The sequence below is a fragment of the Muscardinus avellanarius genome (assembly GCF_963383645.1).
Source record: "Muscardinus avellanarius genome assembly, chromosome: 5".
Taxonomy (NCBI): Eukaryota; Metazoa; Chordata; class Mammalia; order Rodentia; family Gliridae; genus Muscardinus; species Muscardinus avellanarius.
The window spans coordinates 120,560,119-120,578,480 of NC_137790.1; the positions used below are offsets into that span (position 1 = coordinate 120,560,119).

The window sequence follows — 18,362 nt, forward strand, 5'->3', positions numbered from 1 at the left end:
TGCTTCTAATTAATATAGGGATTATAAGAGCCATGCATCCCAGAGCTTAAAACAAATCAAATTTAGTCTACAGGGTATCACTGATGAAAGGTCACGGAGGGTTGTACATTGTGACTGGCAGCTCCGCCGAGCTCAGTAAGTGTTCAAAATATGTATGAACAATGAAAGAAAGAACCAATAAATAGACAAACTCACTTTTTCAGGGTGCTTGCTCTAGCCCTAGCTTGCATCTTTGAGTGCATTTTCTATAATCGCCTTTCCAAAAATTTATAGATATACACACCTATATAAATCCCCCACTACACCTGGCACTGAATTAGAGATAGGGAACTCAACAACTAACCGGCCAGGCCATCCATGTTTGTGTGGAAGTAATGCTTTCAAAGAGGGGATAAAATACACATATGTACAATATAAACACAAGAAATTTGTACATCAGAAAAACGTGAATAAAAGCCGGGAGTGATGGCGCACGCTTGTAATCCCAGCATTCGGGAGGCTGAGACTGGAGGATTGCGGTTCACGGACAGCCTCAGCTACTTAGTAAGGCCCTCCGCAACTCAGTGAGACCTGGTTTCAAAATAAAGAATAAAAAATAAGGCAGGGGGTGTAGCTCGGAGGTTGAATGCCCCTGGGTTCCATCCCCAGACCCACAAATCATCGTCATCATCATCATCATCATCATCATCATCATCCACATTTTCAGGCTTGTATACCAAAAATGTTTCCAGAGAGAACTTTTTTCCTAAAAAATGCAAGAAAATGCTGGGTAAGGAAAAAGAGATAAAAATTAACAACAGTAATAATAATCATTCTTACTGCTTTCACCTACTGAGCATTCACTCTGTGGTAGGCATTGTTCACGTGTGTGTGTGTGTGTGTGTGTGTGTGTGTGTGTGTGTGTGTTATTGGGGATTGAACACAGAGGCATTCTACCTTGGAGCTATACCCGTAGCCCTATTTTATTTTTTTATTTTTGCAGCAGGGTCTGACTAAGTTACTGTGGGCCTTGCTAACTTGCTGAGGCTGACTACAAACCTGCCATCCTCCTATCTTAGCCTCCCAAGTACTGGAAGCACTGAATGTTTGTGCAAGTAGAAGGGCTGACCTCTCTGTCCATGAGCATCAAAAGATCATGGATAAGCCATAAGCCACATTTTTAAGCTTGTTTAAATGGCTCACTCCCAAGAACGAACAGTGCAGGCTTAATTGGTTTATAAAAGAATGAGACACAAATTGTAATGGGAAGATGTATGCTGGTATTCGCCGCCTTCTGTGGCCAGCTTTTCCCTATTACCAACCAAGTTCTAGCTGAACACCACACACTGTTGATCCGGGTCTGCACGGCAACTCCCCTGTGTCCTCCTTCTGCAGGAGTTGGTGCCATGACGTGGTCTCCACTGGCCTGTGGAATCATCTCAGGAAAATATGGAAATGGAGTGCCTGAGAGCTCCAGGGCCTCGCTGAAGGTATTTTTCAACTTCTGGAAGAATCTTGGGAGGGATGGAAAGGGGGAAATGGGCAGACTGCTCCAGGACAGTGTGCGGCTCCCCAGCTCCGCACACGGTGGCCTGGCCAGGCCATGGCCTCTGGCAGCTTCTCCAAAGTCTCTTCATCATCTGCCTGCACAGAGAATTCTCTTCTGGGAACTGGAGTGTCCAGCAACCTGGTTGGACTTGGAGTTCTCAAATCCCTATATTGTTACTTATTCCTGTTCAAGAAAGCATTTCATTCCTTGTTTGAAACTGACAAAATTTTAAATTCTCTTTCAATTTTGGACCTAATTTTCTTTTCCTTAACAAAACAAAATTTGAGCCACAGAGACCCAGTCCATGCGGCAAGCAGCTGTGGCTGCATGTGGTTTGAGGGCCGGGGGAAGGAGGGAGGGCCTCAGGGACAGGTTCAGTGCAAAGCCTCTACCGCGGTGACTCTGACAGGCATTTGTAGAGATGGGCACTGACTTTTGAGTCTTGTAGCTTAAATTCTGCTCTGAAGCATAAAGGTATTGGAGACCATAGAAACAAACTACCTCCAGGACATCTTGATGATTAATTTATTGGAGAACACTCCAAACATCTTTCCTTATTAGTAACAACATGTCTCTTGTTTAAAAACTTAAGAGAATGTGTAGTACCATTAGAATCACAAATTACCCTGTATTGTCAAGGGAGAGAGAATACAGACATCTTAACAATTCAGACAAGCCAAAGGCCTCCTAAGAGGAAGCGCATGTCTGATGTCAGCACTCGGTTCACAGGACAATGGTTTGAGTCAATCCTGAACTACTAACTCCATAGTCAGTGGAACTGCAGCCTCCACGGGCCTCCCTAAACTAAACCTGCTCAGGGCCTGGCTTGTTCCTTGTCCTTTCTGCCTGTAAACTAAACTTTTAGCTTGTTTGCTCTCTAATGTAACACAATATAAATCCCTCTTAAAGCTGATGATAAGACCCTGTTAATAGTTTTGTATGATCATGGAACAAAATTATCCCAGAATATTAAATAGGTTTTGCTCCCCAAAACTGAAGATTATTCTGAGCCAAACCTAAAACAAGTCAGCTGAGAAAAACTAAAAGCACCTTAGGGAAGAACATAGAAAAAGAGAAGGTAGTGAAGAAGAAAAGAAAACATTAAGAATTGTGACTTTACTGAGCACCTTCTGTGTGCCAAGAACCAGGGTGTTTTCATTCCTCTTCTTTTATCCTCACAAAGAACATGGATATGAATGGCTTCAATCTATCGCAGCTAAATTGCTGTAGGAATGCTGCTGACTCACAGTGGAGTTACGTCCTGGTGAGCCCATTTGAAACTGAACCTCTCCTAAGCCTCAAAATGCATTTAATACCTGTAGCCTCCCAAGCACCATACTTCAACCCAGCCTACCTTAAATGTGATCAAAACACTTAGATTAGCCAGTTGTGCAAAATCATCTCATACAAAGCCTACTTTTTACTCAAGTGTTAAATATCTCGTGTGATTTATAAAATATCATACTGAATGTGAAAAACAGAAGGTTGTCTTGAGTCTATTCTCATACCATCATAAAGTTTAAAAAGCCCAAGCCGACCCCTCATAGAGTGGGGATAATCGATCTGTTCTTTCACAGGCTTTCTGAAAACTCAAAGTACTTCCATCGATGCTGGGTATCTGCTCTCACCTTAATTATATATGAGAGTAGAACTTTTCCAGATGCAGAAATTGATGCTTAAAGACATTAAGTAGTAACTTAAGGCCATGCAATCATAACAGATAAAGTCAAAACAAGAACCCAGGTCTCCTGACTCTCAGTGAATTATCTCCCCAAAAGACAATCTTTGTCCTACTCTAAACCCAGATCTTTAAAGGATGTAACCGTACTATATTTGGAGTGTATGATTGTCTAACCTCCATTGTCCTTTGGAGGAAAAGACTGCAAATAGCTGAAAAAGTTTTCACAAACGCACTAACAAAAAGAGAAAGAAAAAAAAAAAAGCCCATACATAATGTTTGAAGGTGGCTAAGCCCAAAAGTAACTTGGGAAATATTTCTGTTTTCATAAAATCAACTTGCCATCTCCCGGCACAGCCTTAACAAGAAACATTAAGAGCTCTCAATAAATGAAAGACGGCAGATCACAAAGTATAATTTTTAGGAGCTCTATGGACTCAGAGCTCTAAAGTATCAACCTGAGTGATATGTGTGGCACTCAGGAAAGCCACTTGAGTAGAGCTACCAAAGCAAAAAAATAAAAGCAAAAATAAAAAATAAAAAACACAAATATCAGGGTGGCCATAGGAATGAGTGAGGATGCTAATAGCGGAAGAGAGATGGCTGGCACCTTTCACTTCTCCCAAAATAGAACATTAAAATGGTTCATATTTCACATTTGGCTTTTATCAATAAAAGAAGATGCTAATATTTTGTGTAAGCATTGAACAACAATTGAAGGATAAAAAAAAACAACTCATCCAGGGCTCCTTGAGAAAGTGGTAGTGTCCAGGGGGATGTCCCAGGCAGCCTCTTCGGGCACCATGACTGCTGAATCCGTGTCATAGGCTCTGACTACACTAAGTGCACAGCACCGCTCCTCTGAGTCTACTCAACATCTCTACAGATGTCTCATGTACTTGTCGTGCCTGATGGACCAGTCCTCATCCTCAGCCTTCCCTTCTTCTTGGTTCTGCCGTTCCTCTGCCCATCCACCCAACCCCCCTGGTCAGAACCAAGGCACCACTTGCAGATGGCACCCATCATGGCACAGGTCCTCCGGGCCCTGTCTGACTTGGGTCGACCAGGTCCTCAGCAATGGGCTCTCCCGGTGTTCCCCTTTTCTTAACAATCCGATATTTCAAAAATAAGAGTTTAATAAGATTGGTAAATAAAGCAACCTTTCTCTATGTGCATATATTGAAACCTCAGAAACCGGTCTAGTCACAATGAAAAGCCATTGTTGAAAAGCACTCGTCTATCAGATTCCAATTTTTTTTTTGCCTTTCTGTTTGAGTAACATTCAGGTACTGATCCCTGGAAAGATGTTATGAAACTTAAGAGAGGACGGATGATGTTTTTCCCATCGAGGACACAAAATAAGCTGGCAAGTAGGGCCCTGGTCCAGGAAGGCTGCCCAGCCGGCTCGCCTGCTCATTGTTCCTAAGCATCACACATCATCACTGGCACCAGCCATCACTCCTGGAGAGATGCTCTGGGCCACCCTTCCTCTGGTAGAAGCCAACGCTTGCAAGAGCTGAGGTTGGGAAAACTCTTGGCCATTTCTCCAAGCCAACTCCCAAGCGAGGAGCCAGACCCAAAGCCTTTGAGATCTAGGAGGCGGAAAAACTGGGGCAGCTCGCCCTTCTCTTTTTCACATCTGCAAAATTATTCCAAAAATCACAACAAAACATAATGTGGTTACCCTTTGCTTTGGAAATTCTCTCCTTTATCCTGTGGGTGGGGTGCTGATTGCTGCCTGCAAAGGCAGAGCTCTCAGTTGCCTCTGGCGAGGTAGAGGTCAGTGCTGGCAGCTGTGTCACAAATGCATGCAACAACATCCATGTTGTCACACAGAATCACAGGTTTTTATTATTTTCACAAAAGACTAGCATTCTTACAAATATTCCTTTCCTTGGGGTGTTGCTACTTAGTGGTGGCTTTGTATGCAAGAGACTACTATTCCCTATTTCATAATAAGAGACTTCCAGAAAGTAGGGTACTGAGAATTCTCAAAGACTGTTTATATTTAAGGACTTAGGCTCACTTTACAGTCTACAGATCAGGGTCAGCCTCTTCTCACAGGGTTTGTTGGTTATGATACTGGAGGTTGAACCCAGGGGCATTCTACCTCTGAGCTTTACTCTTCACCTTTTTTATTTTTTATTTAGAAACAGGGCCTCTCATTGAGTTGCAGAGGCTAAACTCAAATCTGTGATCCTCTTGTCTCAGCCTCTCAGGTTCCACACCCAGCTTCTTCTTCCCATAGCTTTTAAAGAATAGGTTTATCTTGAATTTCTTTGCTTTTTAAGTTTTAATAGTTATACAATAGGTAATACATATTTCAAAAGGTCTTCATCCAGCTGAAAATGTTAGAAATTGTTCCTGATGTACTTGATATCTATCGGTTGGTTAATACTACTCTGCCGCTAGGAAGTACAAGAAACAATAATAAATCTCTACAATGAGAAGGGATTAGGAGTGGACTGCAGTCAAGAGAGAGAACAAAATGTAAGACAATGGTTTTCTTGGAGCAGGAAGCATGCCACCCAATTTCTTAACAAAAAGAAATGACCTTGGTAAAATGTAAAATTTTTAAAACTACATTCTAAAGCTAGGTTATTCTAGTAAGAAACATTTCTTCCACTTAGCCAACTAGGATGCAATTGTTTCTCTGTCAATGTTAGTCTTAAGAACTTTTGTGCAAAAGCCGGGCGTGGTGGTGCATGCTTGTAATCCCCGCACTTGGGAGGCTGAGACAGGAGGATCGCACAGGTTCGAAGCCAGCCTTAGCTACTTAGTGAGGCTCTCAGCAACTTAGTGAGACCCTGTTTCCAAAATATAAAATAGGTCTGGGAGTATAGCCCGGAGGTAAAAAGCCCCTGGGTTCCACCCCTAGTACCAAAAAAAAAAAAAAAGAACTTTTGTGCATACTGCTCAGTTTGAATGGTAACAGTTGGTCAAAATCAATCTGTCCTGAATCAATACACAAAGAGCAAGACCAGGACATTTCCTTGGAAGACATAAGCATCTGTATCACTGTGAAACTTACAGGTCAGAGTCAAGACGACCCAGGAATTCGCGTGGAGGGTCTTATGCCTTACTGAACAATCCTCCATTGCTCCCCTATCAGACAATGACATTAATGTCCTTGTTACTCTTATCCCCAGTGCTACCAGTGGCTAAAGGAAAGAATCGTGAGTGAGGAAGGAAGGAAACAGCAGAACAAGCTAAAGGACCTGTCCCCCATCGCAGAGCGGCTGGGATGCACACTACCTCAGCTGGCCGTGGGTAAGGACGTCACTTAGGGTGGGGATGCTTTTTCTGAGATCATAAAAAAAATCCACTTTTTGTGAGTCCACACCCTGTCATGATAAAATGTCTGTTGTAGGGGCAGGCTGATCTCAGAAGCATAAACTCCCAGCAAATACAACATGAAGTGAGTTAGTCAAGGTTCCCCAGAATTTTCTGTGTGCTAAGACACTTTTCCTTACTTCTTTCCCCTCTCCCTGATTACTTGGTTTAAACGGGAACATGTCTGTAAAGCCACACACAGCTTCACAAGAGGTGAACCCAGTAGACACTCATTTCTCCTGGCTAGCACGTCCTTCCCCGTTGAAGCCAAGCCAGGGTTGGTAGAGGTTGAGAAATAAACAGGCCTGTGACAAAGGCCAAGCTGCTGCCACATGGAGAGGCAATCCTAGAGGAGTGGTTCAGCCTGGAAACCTGCTGAGGTCCATGAAATTGCTGTTCTCATGAAAGGTCATGGTCACAGGAAACAACCGAAAACCACATGTTCTGCCTGGCACGCTCCAGTGAGAGGAAAATATGGGCCATACACTTAATTTCAAATTTTCTAGCAGCTATATTTAGATACGTAAAAAGGTGCCGGGCTTGGTGGCGCACGCTTGTAATCCCCGTGCTTGAGAGGCAGAGATAGGAGGATTGCGCAGGTTCAATGTCAGCCACGCTGGCTTAGGAGACCCTGTTTCCAAATAAAAAGATATAAAATAGGTCTGGGAGTGTAGCCCAGAGGTAGAAGGGCTTCCAGGAACCCCAGTACCAGAAAAAAAAAAAAAAAAGGAAAAAGGAAACAGGTGAGATTTATTTTTATATATTTTTTTAAAATTTTTGTGGTACTGGGGTGGAAGCCAGAGGGTTTCTACATCTGGGCTATACTCCCAGATCTATTCTCTATTTTTTGTTTGGAAACAGGGTTTCACTAAGTTGCTGAGAGCCTCACTAAGTAGCTGAGGCTGGCTTCGAACCTGTGCGATCCTCCTGTCTTAGCCTCCCAAGCGTGGGGATTACAAGCATGAGCCACCACGCCCGGCAAGATTTATTTTAATAATAAATTACAGGTGAGATTTATTTTAGTAATGAATTTTATTTAATACCCCAAATATTACTTCAGCAAGTGATAAACATAAAATTTGAGATTTTTTTAAAACTCTTTATTTATTTATATTCTCTTCAAAAATGAATTTTACACTAACAGCATATTTCAGTTGAGGTAGACACATCACATCTCACATGCTCAACAGCCACAAGTGGTTAATGGCTACATTGGACAGAAAAGCATTTAGATTTTCAGTTCCCTTACAAGTGTGATAAATACTTCAGACTCCTTGTCTTATCTCCTCAAGTCATCAAAACAACCCTGCTGTTAGCAGCCCTATCTTAGCCGGCAGTGGAGGATTTGCTAGAGCTCACAAAGTAACTAAGACAGGAATAAAATGGGTGTTGGTTCCAGAAAATAAAACCCTATGGATTAAGGAATTGGAGCAGATCAGATATAGTGACCCAATGAGATGAAAGCTCATGATAAGACTTATGCCAATAAAGTAAGTTAATAAGATACCTGTTGGTAGTTTGACCCTTTTGAGGATGGAAGTGAGAAAAATGTAAAGCCATACACAGCTTCCCTTGATACAGTAACAGAAAAATGGAAATGAGGTGGAAGCACAGGGAGGAGGTATCATATGCCTCGAAATATTTGTGACTGTTGCTTTATTCATTTCTTTAAAAATCATGGATTGTAGCCGGGCGTGGTGGCGCACGCTTGTAATCCCCGCGCTTGGGAGGCAGAGACAGGAGGAACGCGCAGGTTCGAAGCCAGCCGCACGCACTGGCTTAGGAGACCCTGTTTCCAAATAAAACTGTAAAAATAGGTCTGGGAGTGTAGCCCGGAGGTAGAAGGGCTTCCAGGAACCCCAATACCACCAAAAAAAAAAAAAAGAAAAAAAATCATGGATTGTGATTAGTTAGCAACACTACAGCTTAAACGCATTAGCTATTTGACCATAGGCAAATTACTTAACCTGGTATCAATATCATCATCTGTAAAATGGATATAATAACATATCTTAAAACCTTACTGAGAGCCAGGCATGGTGGCACACGCTTGTAATCCCAGCATTTGGGAGGCTGAGACCAGAGGATCACATTTCGCGGACAGCCTCAGCTACTTAGGCCCTTTGCAATTCAGTGAGACCTTGTTTCAAAATAAAGAATAAAAAATAGGGTTGGGGTGTAGCTCAGAGGTAGAATGCCCGAGTTCCATCCCCAGTACCGCAAAAATATATTTTTTTAAATTTCCATCTTTGCCGGGCGTGGTGGCGCACGCTTGTAATCCCCGCATTTGGGAGGCTGAGACAGGAGGATCGCACAGGTTTGAAACCAGCCTCAGCTACTTACTGAGGCTCTCAGCAACTTAGTGAGACCCTGTTTCCAAATAAAGTATAAAATAGGTCTGGGAGTATAGCCCGGAGGTAGAAAGCCCCTGGGTTCCACCCCCAGTAACACACACACACACACACACACACACACACACACACACACACAATCTGAGTAAAAGGAAATAATATATGTAAAGCAAAGAGTGTGAGGGTGCTCACTGTAATGACGATGACGACGTCTTCTTTTTTGGCAAAGAATTAGACATTTCGTGGACTTGAAATCCTCCCCACTCCCTCCTGGCCACCACGTGTGGTCAGAGGAACATGCACAAAGAGAAACACATTTTCAACACAGTCATAGATCTGTTTTTAGGTGGTAACAGGAGTTGAGTCTGGTCAGCTCTCCAGATCCCAGATTCAACTACTCATTTACACTGTGTTATGTAAAAGCAATCTAGAGACGACGTCAAGTGCACAGGAGCATCCGCGAGCAAATGCCAGGTCACTTTCTATAAGAGACTCCAGTGTCTGGGATTGGGAAATTCTGAGGGTGGGGGTGGGGTGGAACCTATCCCCTGTGAAGATCAAGGGACAACCAACGGTATTAAATTTAGCTCTGAAAGAGATAGGAAAATAGAGGAAATCTTCACAAAATTTAGACTTTCCCTGGATGTTAGATATACACTAAACATCCTCTGTACTGAGTGGGAGTTTAAATTAAAACGTGTTTTTTTCTTTCTTCCCTTGATACCCCTAGATGTCTTTCTTGCCTATCATTTTTTCTACTTTCTTTATAAACAAGTAGTTTTGTTTTTAACCACACAACTCTCAGAACCAAAAGGGAAATGATTTTCAGCCACATTAGCTTTGATCTGGGGAGGAGAGTGCTTGCCTGAGCCTGTCGTGTGCTGGCTCCCAAGCAGCACCTGCACCCAGCCAGCACCTGCGGTGGAGAGGGCAGGCCCTCTAGATGCTAAGGATGCTGATTATCCAGAATCACAGCACGTGTCACCACAGAGCTGCCCAGCTCTGCCCGCTGGGTCCTGCGCCCTGCAGCCCCTGAGGGAACCAGCTGCTACTGCCATCAGGTATGGGCAGTAATTTGCCCAGATCCCCTTATTACATTCAGAACTCCCACTAGGGCCAAAAAATCCTAGGTGCAAAGCAGGAGATAATATAACAACAACAACAAAAAAGCCTGGATCACTGGGTCAGTGCCTTTATAGAGCACGTATTTTGCTCATGCAAAAAGATTTAGCGATTGCCTTAAAAGGCCAGGGCATTCAAGGGTAGCAGTTGAAAGACAGCGGGACCTTGACAAACAGGGCTGAAGAGGTGCCAGAGACATCCAGTGATCATCCTTGCCTGTGTTAATTCAATAAACGTCTAGTAAGTGCCTACTATGTGCATGCTACTCAGCAATAAAAAAATCTCTCTCTCTCTCTCTCACACACACACACACACACACAAACACACACATACACACACACACACACACACACACACACACACAAAGACATAGAAGAAACTAGAGAATATATGTGAGTTCAGTGAAAGAAGCCAGCACAAAAGACCACAGTTTGTATGATTCTACTTAGACAATGTCCAGAAAAATCTAGAGGCCAAATGTCAATTAGTGGTCATGCGGGGCTGGAGTAGGGATAGAACACAACTACTTATGGGCAGGAGAGTTCTCACTGGGGTGATAGAAATGTTCTAGAACTGAATTAAAAATTATGATCTCAGTGGTAGAGAGAGACAGGAGGTTCACATGTTCGAGGAGGATCTCAGCAAGTAGTGAGACTCTCATCAACCTAGTGAGACCCTGCTTCAAAATAAAAATAAAAATAGGGCTGGGGGTGTAGCTTGGAGGTAGAATGCCCCAGGGCTCAATTCTCAGTCACACACACACAGAAATGGTGATGGTTGCACACTAAAAAGTGATGGTAGAAGCCAGGCGTGGTGGCGCACACTTATAATCCCAGCATTTAGGAAGCTGAGACAGGAGGATTGCGGTTAACGGACAGCCTCAGCTACTTAGTGAGGCCCTTTGCAACTCAGTGAGACCCTGTTTCAAAATAAAGAATAAAAATAGGGCTGGGGGTGTAGCTCGGAGGTAGAATGTCTCCTGGGTTCCATCCCGAGTACCACACACACACAAAAAGTGATTTACTAAAAAGTAACATACACTTAAAAATTACATAAATTTTTGGTATGCAAATTCTACCTCAATAAGGGTTTTAGGTTTTTTTTTTTCTTTTTATCTTATTTTGTACCCAGAGCAGAAAGAGGGAAGAGTGGGGGGGGGGTAAGATTTAAGGGTTGGTGAGGGAGTGATTTAGATAATCAACCCAGGAGATTCAGAGAACTTGGCTGGTAAATGGGATGAAGGAACCAGACACTGGTTTCTAGAGGACTTTAAGCAACAGAGAAAAAAAGCAAGACCATGAATAGGATGGAAATCCAGGAGAGAATGTGTTCCTCGGGGAGGCAGTGGAACTGAACACCCAGTACTTACGGCAGAGCCTCATGAGAAAGGCACCAGAGCCCTAAGACCAGAGTCCAAATGTTCAAATGCTCAGATTTGTAATCCCTGAGAACACCACCTACACGCACAGGCGCGCGCACACACACACACACACACACACACACACACACACACACACACACACACGATACCAGGGGTTGAACTTAGGGGAATTCTACCTCTGAGCTACACCCCAGCCCTTTTTATCATTTGGAAACAGGGTCTCACTAAGTTACTGGCAGCCTCCCTTAGTTATTGAGGCTGGCTTTCAACCTGCGATCTTCCTATCTCAGCCTCCCAGTACGGGGATTACAAGAGACCACCACGCCTGGCTAAAAGAGTTAATGCATCTTAGATGCCACAAACATAGCTGTTGCTGGTGCCTGTAAACTTAGTCAATAATCACAAGTGCTTTGACACCCTGACCGGGGCTCTTCTCTCTTCCCAGCATGGTGCCTGAGAAACGAGGGCGTGAGTTCCGTGCTCCTGGGATCGTCCACTCCTGAGCAACTCATTGAAAACCTCGGTGCCATTCAGGCAAGTGCTATGGCCCTTTCCCAAAACTCCAGGGAATGTCAAGGTCTCTGCGGATGTCTCCAGCAGATTCCTGTCTCTTCCACCTTCATCCCAGTGGTGGGGTTGACACTGAGGCCCCGAGAAGCAGCAGAACATGTTCACAGTTACAGACCAGGGCTGTGTTCTGCTTAGTAACAAACAGGTCATGTTCCCAAAGCTCTGTTCTCAGCCTGCCTCGTTTCTGGGGGACGGTGCGTTCCAATGTTACACCTGGCAACAGCTCCCAGGCCTTCCCAGAATAGCTGGCTGAATGGCCTTTGTGAAATATAAGTCACAGGACATGGCACACATCATCCATCTGCGCCTTCCTCGGATGTTTCCTGGAGACCTACTGTGTGCCAAGCCCCTCCTTTCTGATCTCACAGCAGCTTGTTTCCCTTCCCCATCCTAACACTGAGGAGAATGAATGTGTTCTGCCTGCCTGTCTCCTGCTAGACTGGCACCCCGCTGAAGTCAGGCCTGTGTCTCTCGTTTCTCCATTGACTTTCCAGTTCCCAGCAATACTACATGGCCCTTAGTTATTACTGAAGAAACATCGGCTGAATGAATGTTTCCACGTTTTAAGAGAAAAGAGCTTTAAATGCTACTTGGGACTTCCAGGATCACATCTCCCAAGGAGCAAACTGAGGAGGCCCATCCCCCTCCCTTGCCTGTCCCAGCTGTGGAAGGGTGCCCTGTGTGGGGTCCAGGCATGGATACAGGCTGCAGCCATCCTCTGCACACAAATAATGCAGAGGGGGCAGGAAGGAAGGGAAGGTAGGCGACAGGGGATGTTCCTGGCCTCCTGGGGAAGGGGTGAGGTTGGTGTGTTATGACTGCCCCCCCCCCCAAAAGCCACATGGCAGTCCTGAGCCTGCCCCACCCTGGGCCTTGCTGCAGGCCCAGAAATGAGCCTGCTCACTTCTCTGGCTATGGCCACTACTGCTAAAACAGGCAGGGGATGTATCTCTCCTGCTCACTGAGAAACAGAACTGTATCCAAGCTTCTCCCTAACTACCTATTCCTGTAGCACAAGCATTATCCTGCTGCTTCTCCCCAAAGGGACAAGCTTGATTAGAGTGTTTAAGTACCCTTTTAAAAAGTAGCCCAGAATATGCCCGGGAATAGATGGTATAGGCCGCCTGTCCCACCACTGCTTTTTTAGAGCTATAGAGCAGGATAATCAACTTCATCTCTCTGCTTCCAAAATCCCTCCAGGCCCACAGTTCCTCCTGGGTTCTTTGGGGTCCCTGTCTCATCATGAAGATTGCCCCCTCTTAGGAGACGCCCTAACCTCTCTTATCTTTGGTTATGGACAGGGAAAAGATAAGGCTGCGCGATGCTGAACGAACGGGGAACAGTTTGTACACTAAAGAACTAAAGTTCAGTACAGTGACTTCAATTCCATTAGTTCTTACAGAGCACGTATTCCCTGCGGCACCAGGCTGGCAGCAGGAGCACTATGATAGCAAGAACAGGGCCCTTCCCTCAAACTGCTCGCAGGCTGACTCAGAGGGAACGGAGAGATCTAGCTCCTGACACCCTCACAGGCCTGCTGTACCCAGCCCAGCCTTGCCACAGCACTCAGGAAGGATGCTGCCCACCTCCAAGTGGCTTATGTTCCAAGAAACACACTTCAGACTATGAAAAGAGCTATTAAGTCAATAAGTAGGATGGTGTAATACAATTGAGAAACAGGCCAGCCTACTGTAAATGTCCTTGCAAAAGGCCCCTCTGGGAGGCTGATTGGAGACCTTCGCCTTCATCTGCATGCTTTGTGAAAGCCTGTGAGAAGCCCAGGGACAGGCAGCTCGAAGGCCCTGAGCTGGGGTGAAGCTGGCTATCTTCACCTGGCCCATCTCGGGCCAGTGTGGCCAGTGTGTGGGCAGCAGAGGGCAGGGCATGTCCTGCCTGGACATAGGGGCCAGTTCATACTCTGGGGCAGGAATCCTTTGTGGGGTTTTAAGAAGAAGGACATGCTTCCCTTTTTTTTTTTTTTTTTTAATTTTAAAGACCCAGGGCCTTCTACCACCAGAGCTACTCCCCCAGCCCTATTTTATTATTTTGAAACAGGATCTGACCAAGTTATGGAGGTTCTCACTAAGCAGCGAGGCTGGCCGCGAACCTGCAATCCTCCGGTCTCAGCCTCCCAAGTACTGGGATGACAAGCGTGTGCCACACCACGCCCAGCTGACATGCGCCAACGTGGGGGCATGTGTCCTGGACCAGCTGGGCCTAGATGTGGAGATGTAGACCAGGTGGCTGAGGTGGGACTGGCTGCAGGATAGATAGAAAGCATGGACTGCTAGATGCTAGGTGTATGAAAGAAAACTTCTGGTAGGCTGGGATGGAACGCACCTCAAACCCACAAAGGCTGGAGGGTGCTTGTAAGCCAGAGCCTTAACAGATAGGAGAGTGGGGAGAAACCACAGCTCACCAAGCCTGCACAGGCCCCCACCTGCCACTTCCCCTGGAATAGAATCGCCCCCCACCAGCAGCCTCAAACTCCTTCTCTTTCTCCCTCCCCTGCGCCCCACACACCTCTCTCCCTGGAACCCTAATCTCCAGGAACAGCTCAGATTCCCAGGGTTAATAGTGATCCATCCTCTGCCTCCAGAGTAACCATCACCCTGGTCCAGGAAAACCCTGCTCCCTCCCCAGGTTCAGATCCAAGGTGGTCTCTATCCAGGGTGGCCTTCCCCACCCCACAGACACTACCAGACCACCCTCACTCCCAATCCTTTAGGCAATGTAACACCAAAGTCTCACAGGGAGGGGAGTCTGTTCATCTACACAGTAGCTCAAAATGCTGAAAAATTGTCACCAACACTTTAGAAACCGAGTGATTCATATAAAACTTTGGAAAAATATGGCTGCTCTTGAAAATGTTGGCCTTCCAGTACTATAGCTATATATTTTTTCATGTTCCATACAGATTATTTTATAGTATAAATATTTTAAATGTGTATATCTCTTTTCTACTTGACATGTGGTATGGGGTAAAGAATGAAGAATGTTTTCTCTCCAAACAGCTGGCCCACTGTACTTACAAGACTCCCAAGAAATCCAGTGTCTAAGTTTCAGCCTCACTGTCGCAATCTGATTTTTTAAAAGAACACTACGGCTGTGCAGAGCCCGTGAGACCACAGGGCCAGAGGCAAACCAAACTCCTCCTTCAGCTCTGGACAGCAAAACACTAACCAGAACCAAAAGTTCCAGCATTCTGCCAAACCCCAAGGCTTCTGAGGATAGCGCTGAGAAGACAGGGTCACCTTGGCCAGTGGGGTTGCAGCAAAGGAAGGGCGAGGCTGAAACCCCAGAACTGGTCGTCATAACTGCACTCCACCACGGCCTCCACACAGGGTCAGACAAACAGAGAAAGTCAGTCTCTGTCCGTGTCTCGGGGCATGCTCTGTTCCCTTGGCCCTCTTCAGGCAGTGCAGGCTCTGGGTGAGATTTTTTCCCACAGCTTCAACAAGCAGATTCATGCACAGCCCCCCAAGACCTCTATCCCAGCCCTCAACAAAGAGGATCCAGAGATGCCCCCAAATCTTTTTTTTTTTTTCCACAGTACTGGGGATGGAACCCAGGGGCATTCTACCTCCAAGCTACAGCTCCAGCCCTATTTCTTATTCTTTATTTTGAAACAGGGTCTCACTGAGTTGCAAAGGGCCGCACTAAATAGCTGAGGCTGTCCAAGAAACCGCAATCCTGTCTCAGCCTCCCAAATGCTGGGATTACAAGAGTGCGCCGCCACACCATACCTGCAACATCAGTACTTGGATGAGACGGGAGGTTTGCAGATTCAAAGGCAGTCTCAGCAATTTAGGGAAGTTCTCAGGAACTTAGTGAGACACCGTTTCCAAATAAAAATAAAAGCCAAGCATGGTGGCACACGCATATAATCCCAGCATTTGGGAGGCTGAGACAGTAAGATCGCAGTTCACAAACAGCCTTAGCTACTTAGTGAGACCCTTTGCAACTCAGTGAGACCCTGTTTCTAAATAAAGAATAGCCAGGCGTGGTGGTGCACAATTGTAATCCCAGCATTCGGGAGGCTAAGACTGGAAGATCACGGTTTGCGGACAGCCTCAGCTACTTATTGAGGCCCTCCCCAACTTAATGAGACCCTGTTTCAAAATAAAGAATAAAGCCGGGCGTGGTGGTACACGCTTGTAATCCCTACGCTTGGGAGGCTGAGACGGGAGGATCGCACAGGTTCGAAGCCAGCCTCAGCTACTTAGTGAGGCTCTCAGCAACTCAGTGAGACCCTGTTTCCAGATAAAATATAAAATGGGTCTGGGAGGATAGCTCGGAGGTAGAAAGCCTCTGGGTTCCACCCTCAGTACCACAAAAAAAAAGAAAAAAAAAACCTAAAATAATATAAAAATAAAGAATAAGCTGGGCATGGTGGCGCATGTTTGCAATCCCAGCATTTGGGAGGCTGAGACAGGAAGATGCGGCTTGCAGACAGCCTCAGCTACTTAGTGAGGTCCTCCGTAACTTAGTGAGACCCTGTTACAAAATAAAGAATAAAAAAATAGGGCTGGGGGTGTAGCTCAGAGGTCAAATGCCCCTGGGTTCCATCTCCAGTACTGCAAATAAATAAATAATAATAGAAATAGGGCAGGAGGTGTAGCTTGAAGGTTGAATGCCCCTGGGTTCCATCCCCAGACCTGGAAAAGAAGAAAAGGAAGAAAAATAGTAAGATAGGAAGGAAAGGAAGAAAAGAAAGAAAAGGGCTAGGGGTGTGGCTTTCCCTGGGGTCCATCCCCAGTATATACATACATCAAGGCTGGGGAAGTAGCTTAAGGGTAGAATGCTCCTGGGTTCTAGCAGGATACACACACACACACACACACACACACACACACACACACACACACACACACATATATATATATATATATATATATATATGTGTATATATATATATATATATATATATATATATATATATATATATATATATTGGTGGTACTGGAGTTCCTGGAAACCCTTCTACCTCCGGGCTACACTCCCAGACCTATTTTTCATATTTTTACTTGGAAACAGGGTCTCTTAACTTGCACGATCCTCCTGTCTCCGCCTCCCGAGCGCGGGGATTACAAGCATGCGCCACCAGGCCCGGCACACACACACAATTTTAAATTACCTATGTGGCTCAAATTCTATTTCTACTAAAGAGCTGCTCTAAATTTCTGAGCCTCCACTTCTGCCTTGGTTTATTCTGATAGTAACATCCTTGGTGTCAAAGAGCTTGTGGGCCGGTGAGGGGCCGACACCCCCTATGGTTGTGAACCTATGTGAGTGTAAATGACTGCTGAAGACTGCTCACAAAAAAAAAAAATGCTCAAGAGAACCACATCCTTTGTTTTTCCCCCACCCCAGGTCCTCCCAAAGATGACATCCCATGTGGTAAACGAGATTGATAACATACTGCGTAACAAGCCCTACAGCAAAAAGGACTACAGATCATAAAGCAATGCATGAGCCACAGAAGCTGCATGGGTAAATAGCGCTCCATACCCCGTATGGAAAGTGTCACTAGCCTCCGGTCACGTCGCAGCCTGCTGCTCCACCTCTAGTGTCCCTGGATCCTCCGAGGTGTCTGCTGTCGCTACCACTGCGCACCTGAGTTGCAAGCACATCTGAAAACTCACAACCAGAATCTGTTCTATTTTCTTATCTTGGACTGGAGTCCCTTATCCTTACCTTGCTCCATACGCCTCATGCTTGTGCAATGGAAAGAGAGCGGGGCTTAAGATGTATTACCTTCGGGCATTTGGTAACTTAAGAGAAGGTTGTACAGATTTATTTTTTCAAAAGAACAAAATCCAGATGCAATACGGATTGCATAAGAAACAGTAGGATATCTTCACTCAGAAGTCTTGCTTGGGAGAATAAGCAGAAACGATTTGACTTTGTTTTCCTCACTTTGCATTCATATTACCAAGCTGTACTTCACTTGTCACTGAACAAAAATAGTATTCCTAGGTATTTGCTTTCATGACCTTTTAAGTACTTACTGTTGGTTGGCCTTGTGCTACAATTTATTCAGGTCCATTAAGATTCTAATGCTATGTCCACTTATATATGTAGAAGATGGTAAACGGAAGACTGTAACTAGAGACATTATGGCTAATTTATGAGGGAAGGATACACTGCTATGAGAATCTGGCTTTAAATAAAATGTATCTGCAATTCACTCTTCATTTTTTACACACTTTACTAAAACCTATTTTATACTTTCAATTGCTTGTAGGTACAATCTCTGAGTTTAAATATTTGGGCTTTAGAAATAAATATACACCTGCTTAGTTTTAGAAGTAAACCTGTAAAATGCCCAGAAAGGCAAATGTCCAGTTTGGTACTGGGATTTTACAATGTACTGCTTGGTATCTCTGAGAAGTTACA

General features: G+C 45.0%; 1 protein-coding gene across 5 annotated transcripts in view; it reads left to right on the forward strand.

Moving 5' to 3' along the window:
• The window catches only part of KCNAB1 (potassium voltage-gated channel subfamily A regulatory beta subunit 1), a gene marked incomplete at both ends in the record, with an annotated part of 333,646 nt that extends 316,220 nt beyond the window's left edge, over nt 1-17,426 (forward strand). For all 5 annotated transcript variants that reach the window (XM_080696894.1, XM_080696897.1, XM_080696895.1 and 2 more), the window contains 4 exons: nt 1,375-1,469; nt 6,356-6,476; nt 11,839-11,927; nt 17,337-17,426. In XM_080696894.1, the coding sequence (XP_080553020.1) occupies nt 1,375-1,469; nt 6,356-6,476; nt 11,839-11,927; nt 17,337-17,426 (395 nt within the window). The remainder of the gene's footprint in view (nt 1-1,374; nt 1,470-6,355; nt 6,477-11,838; nt 11,928-17,336) is intronic.
• Nucleotides 17,427-18,362: the final 936 nt, after the last annotated feature.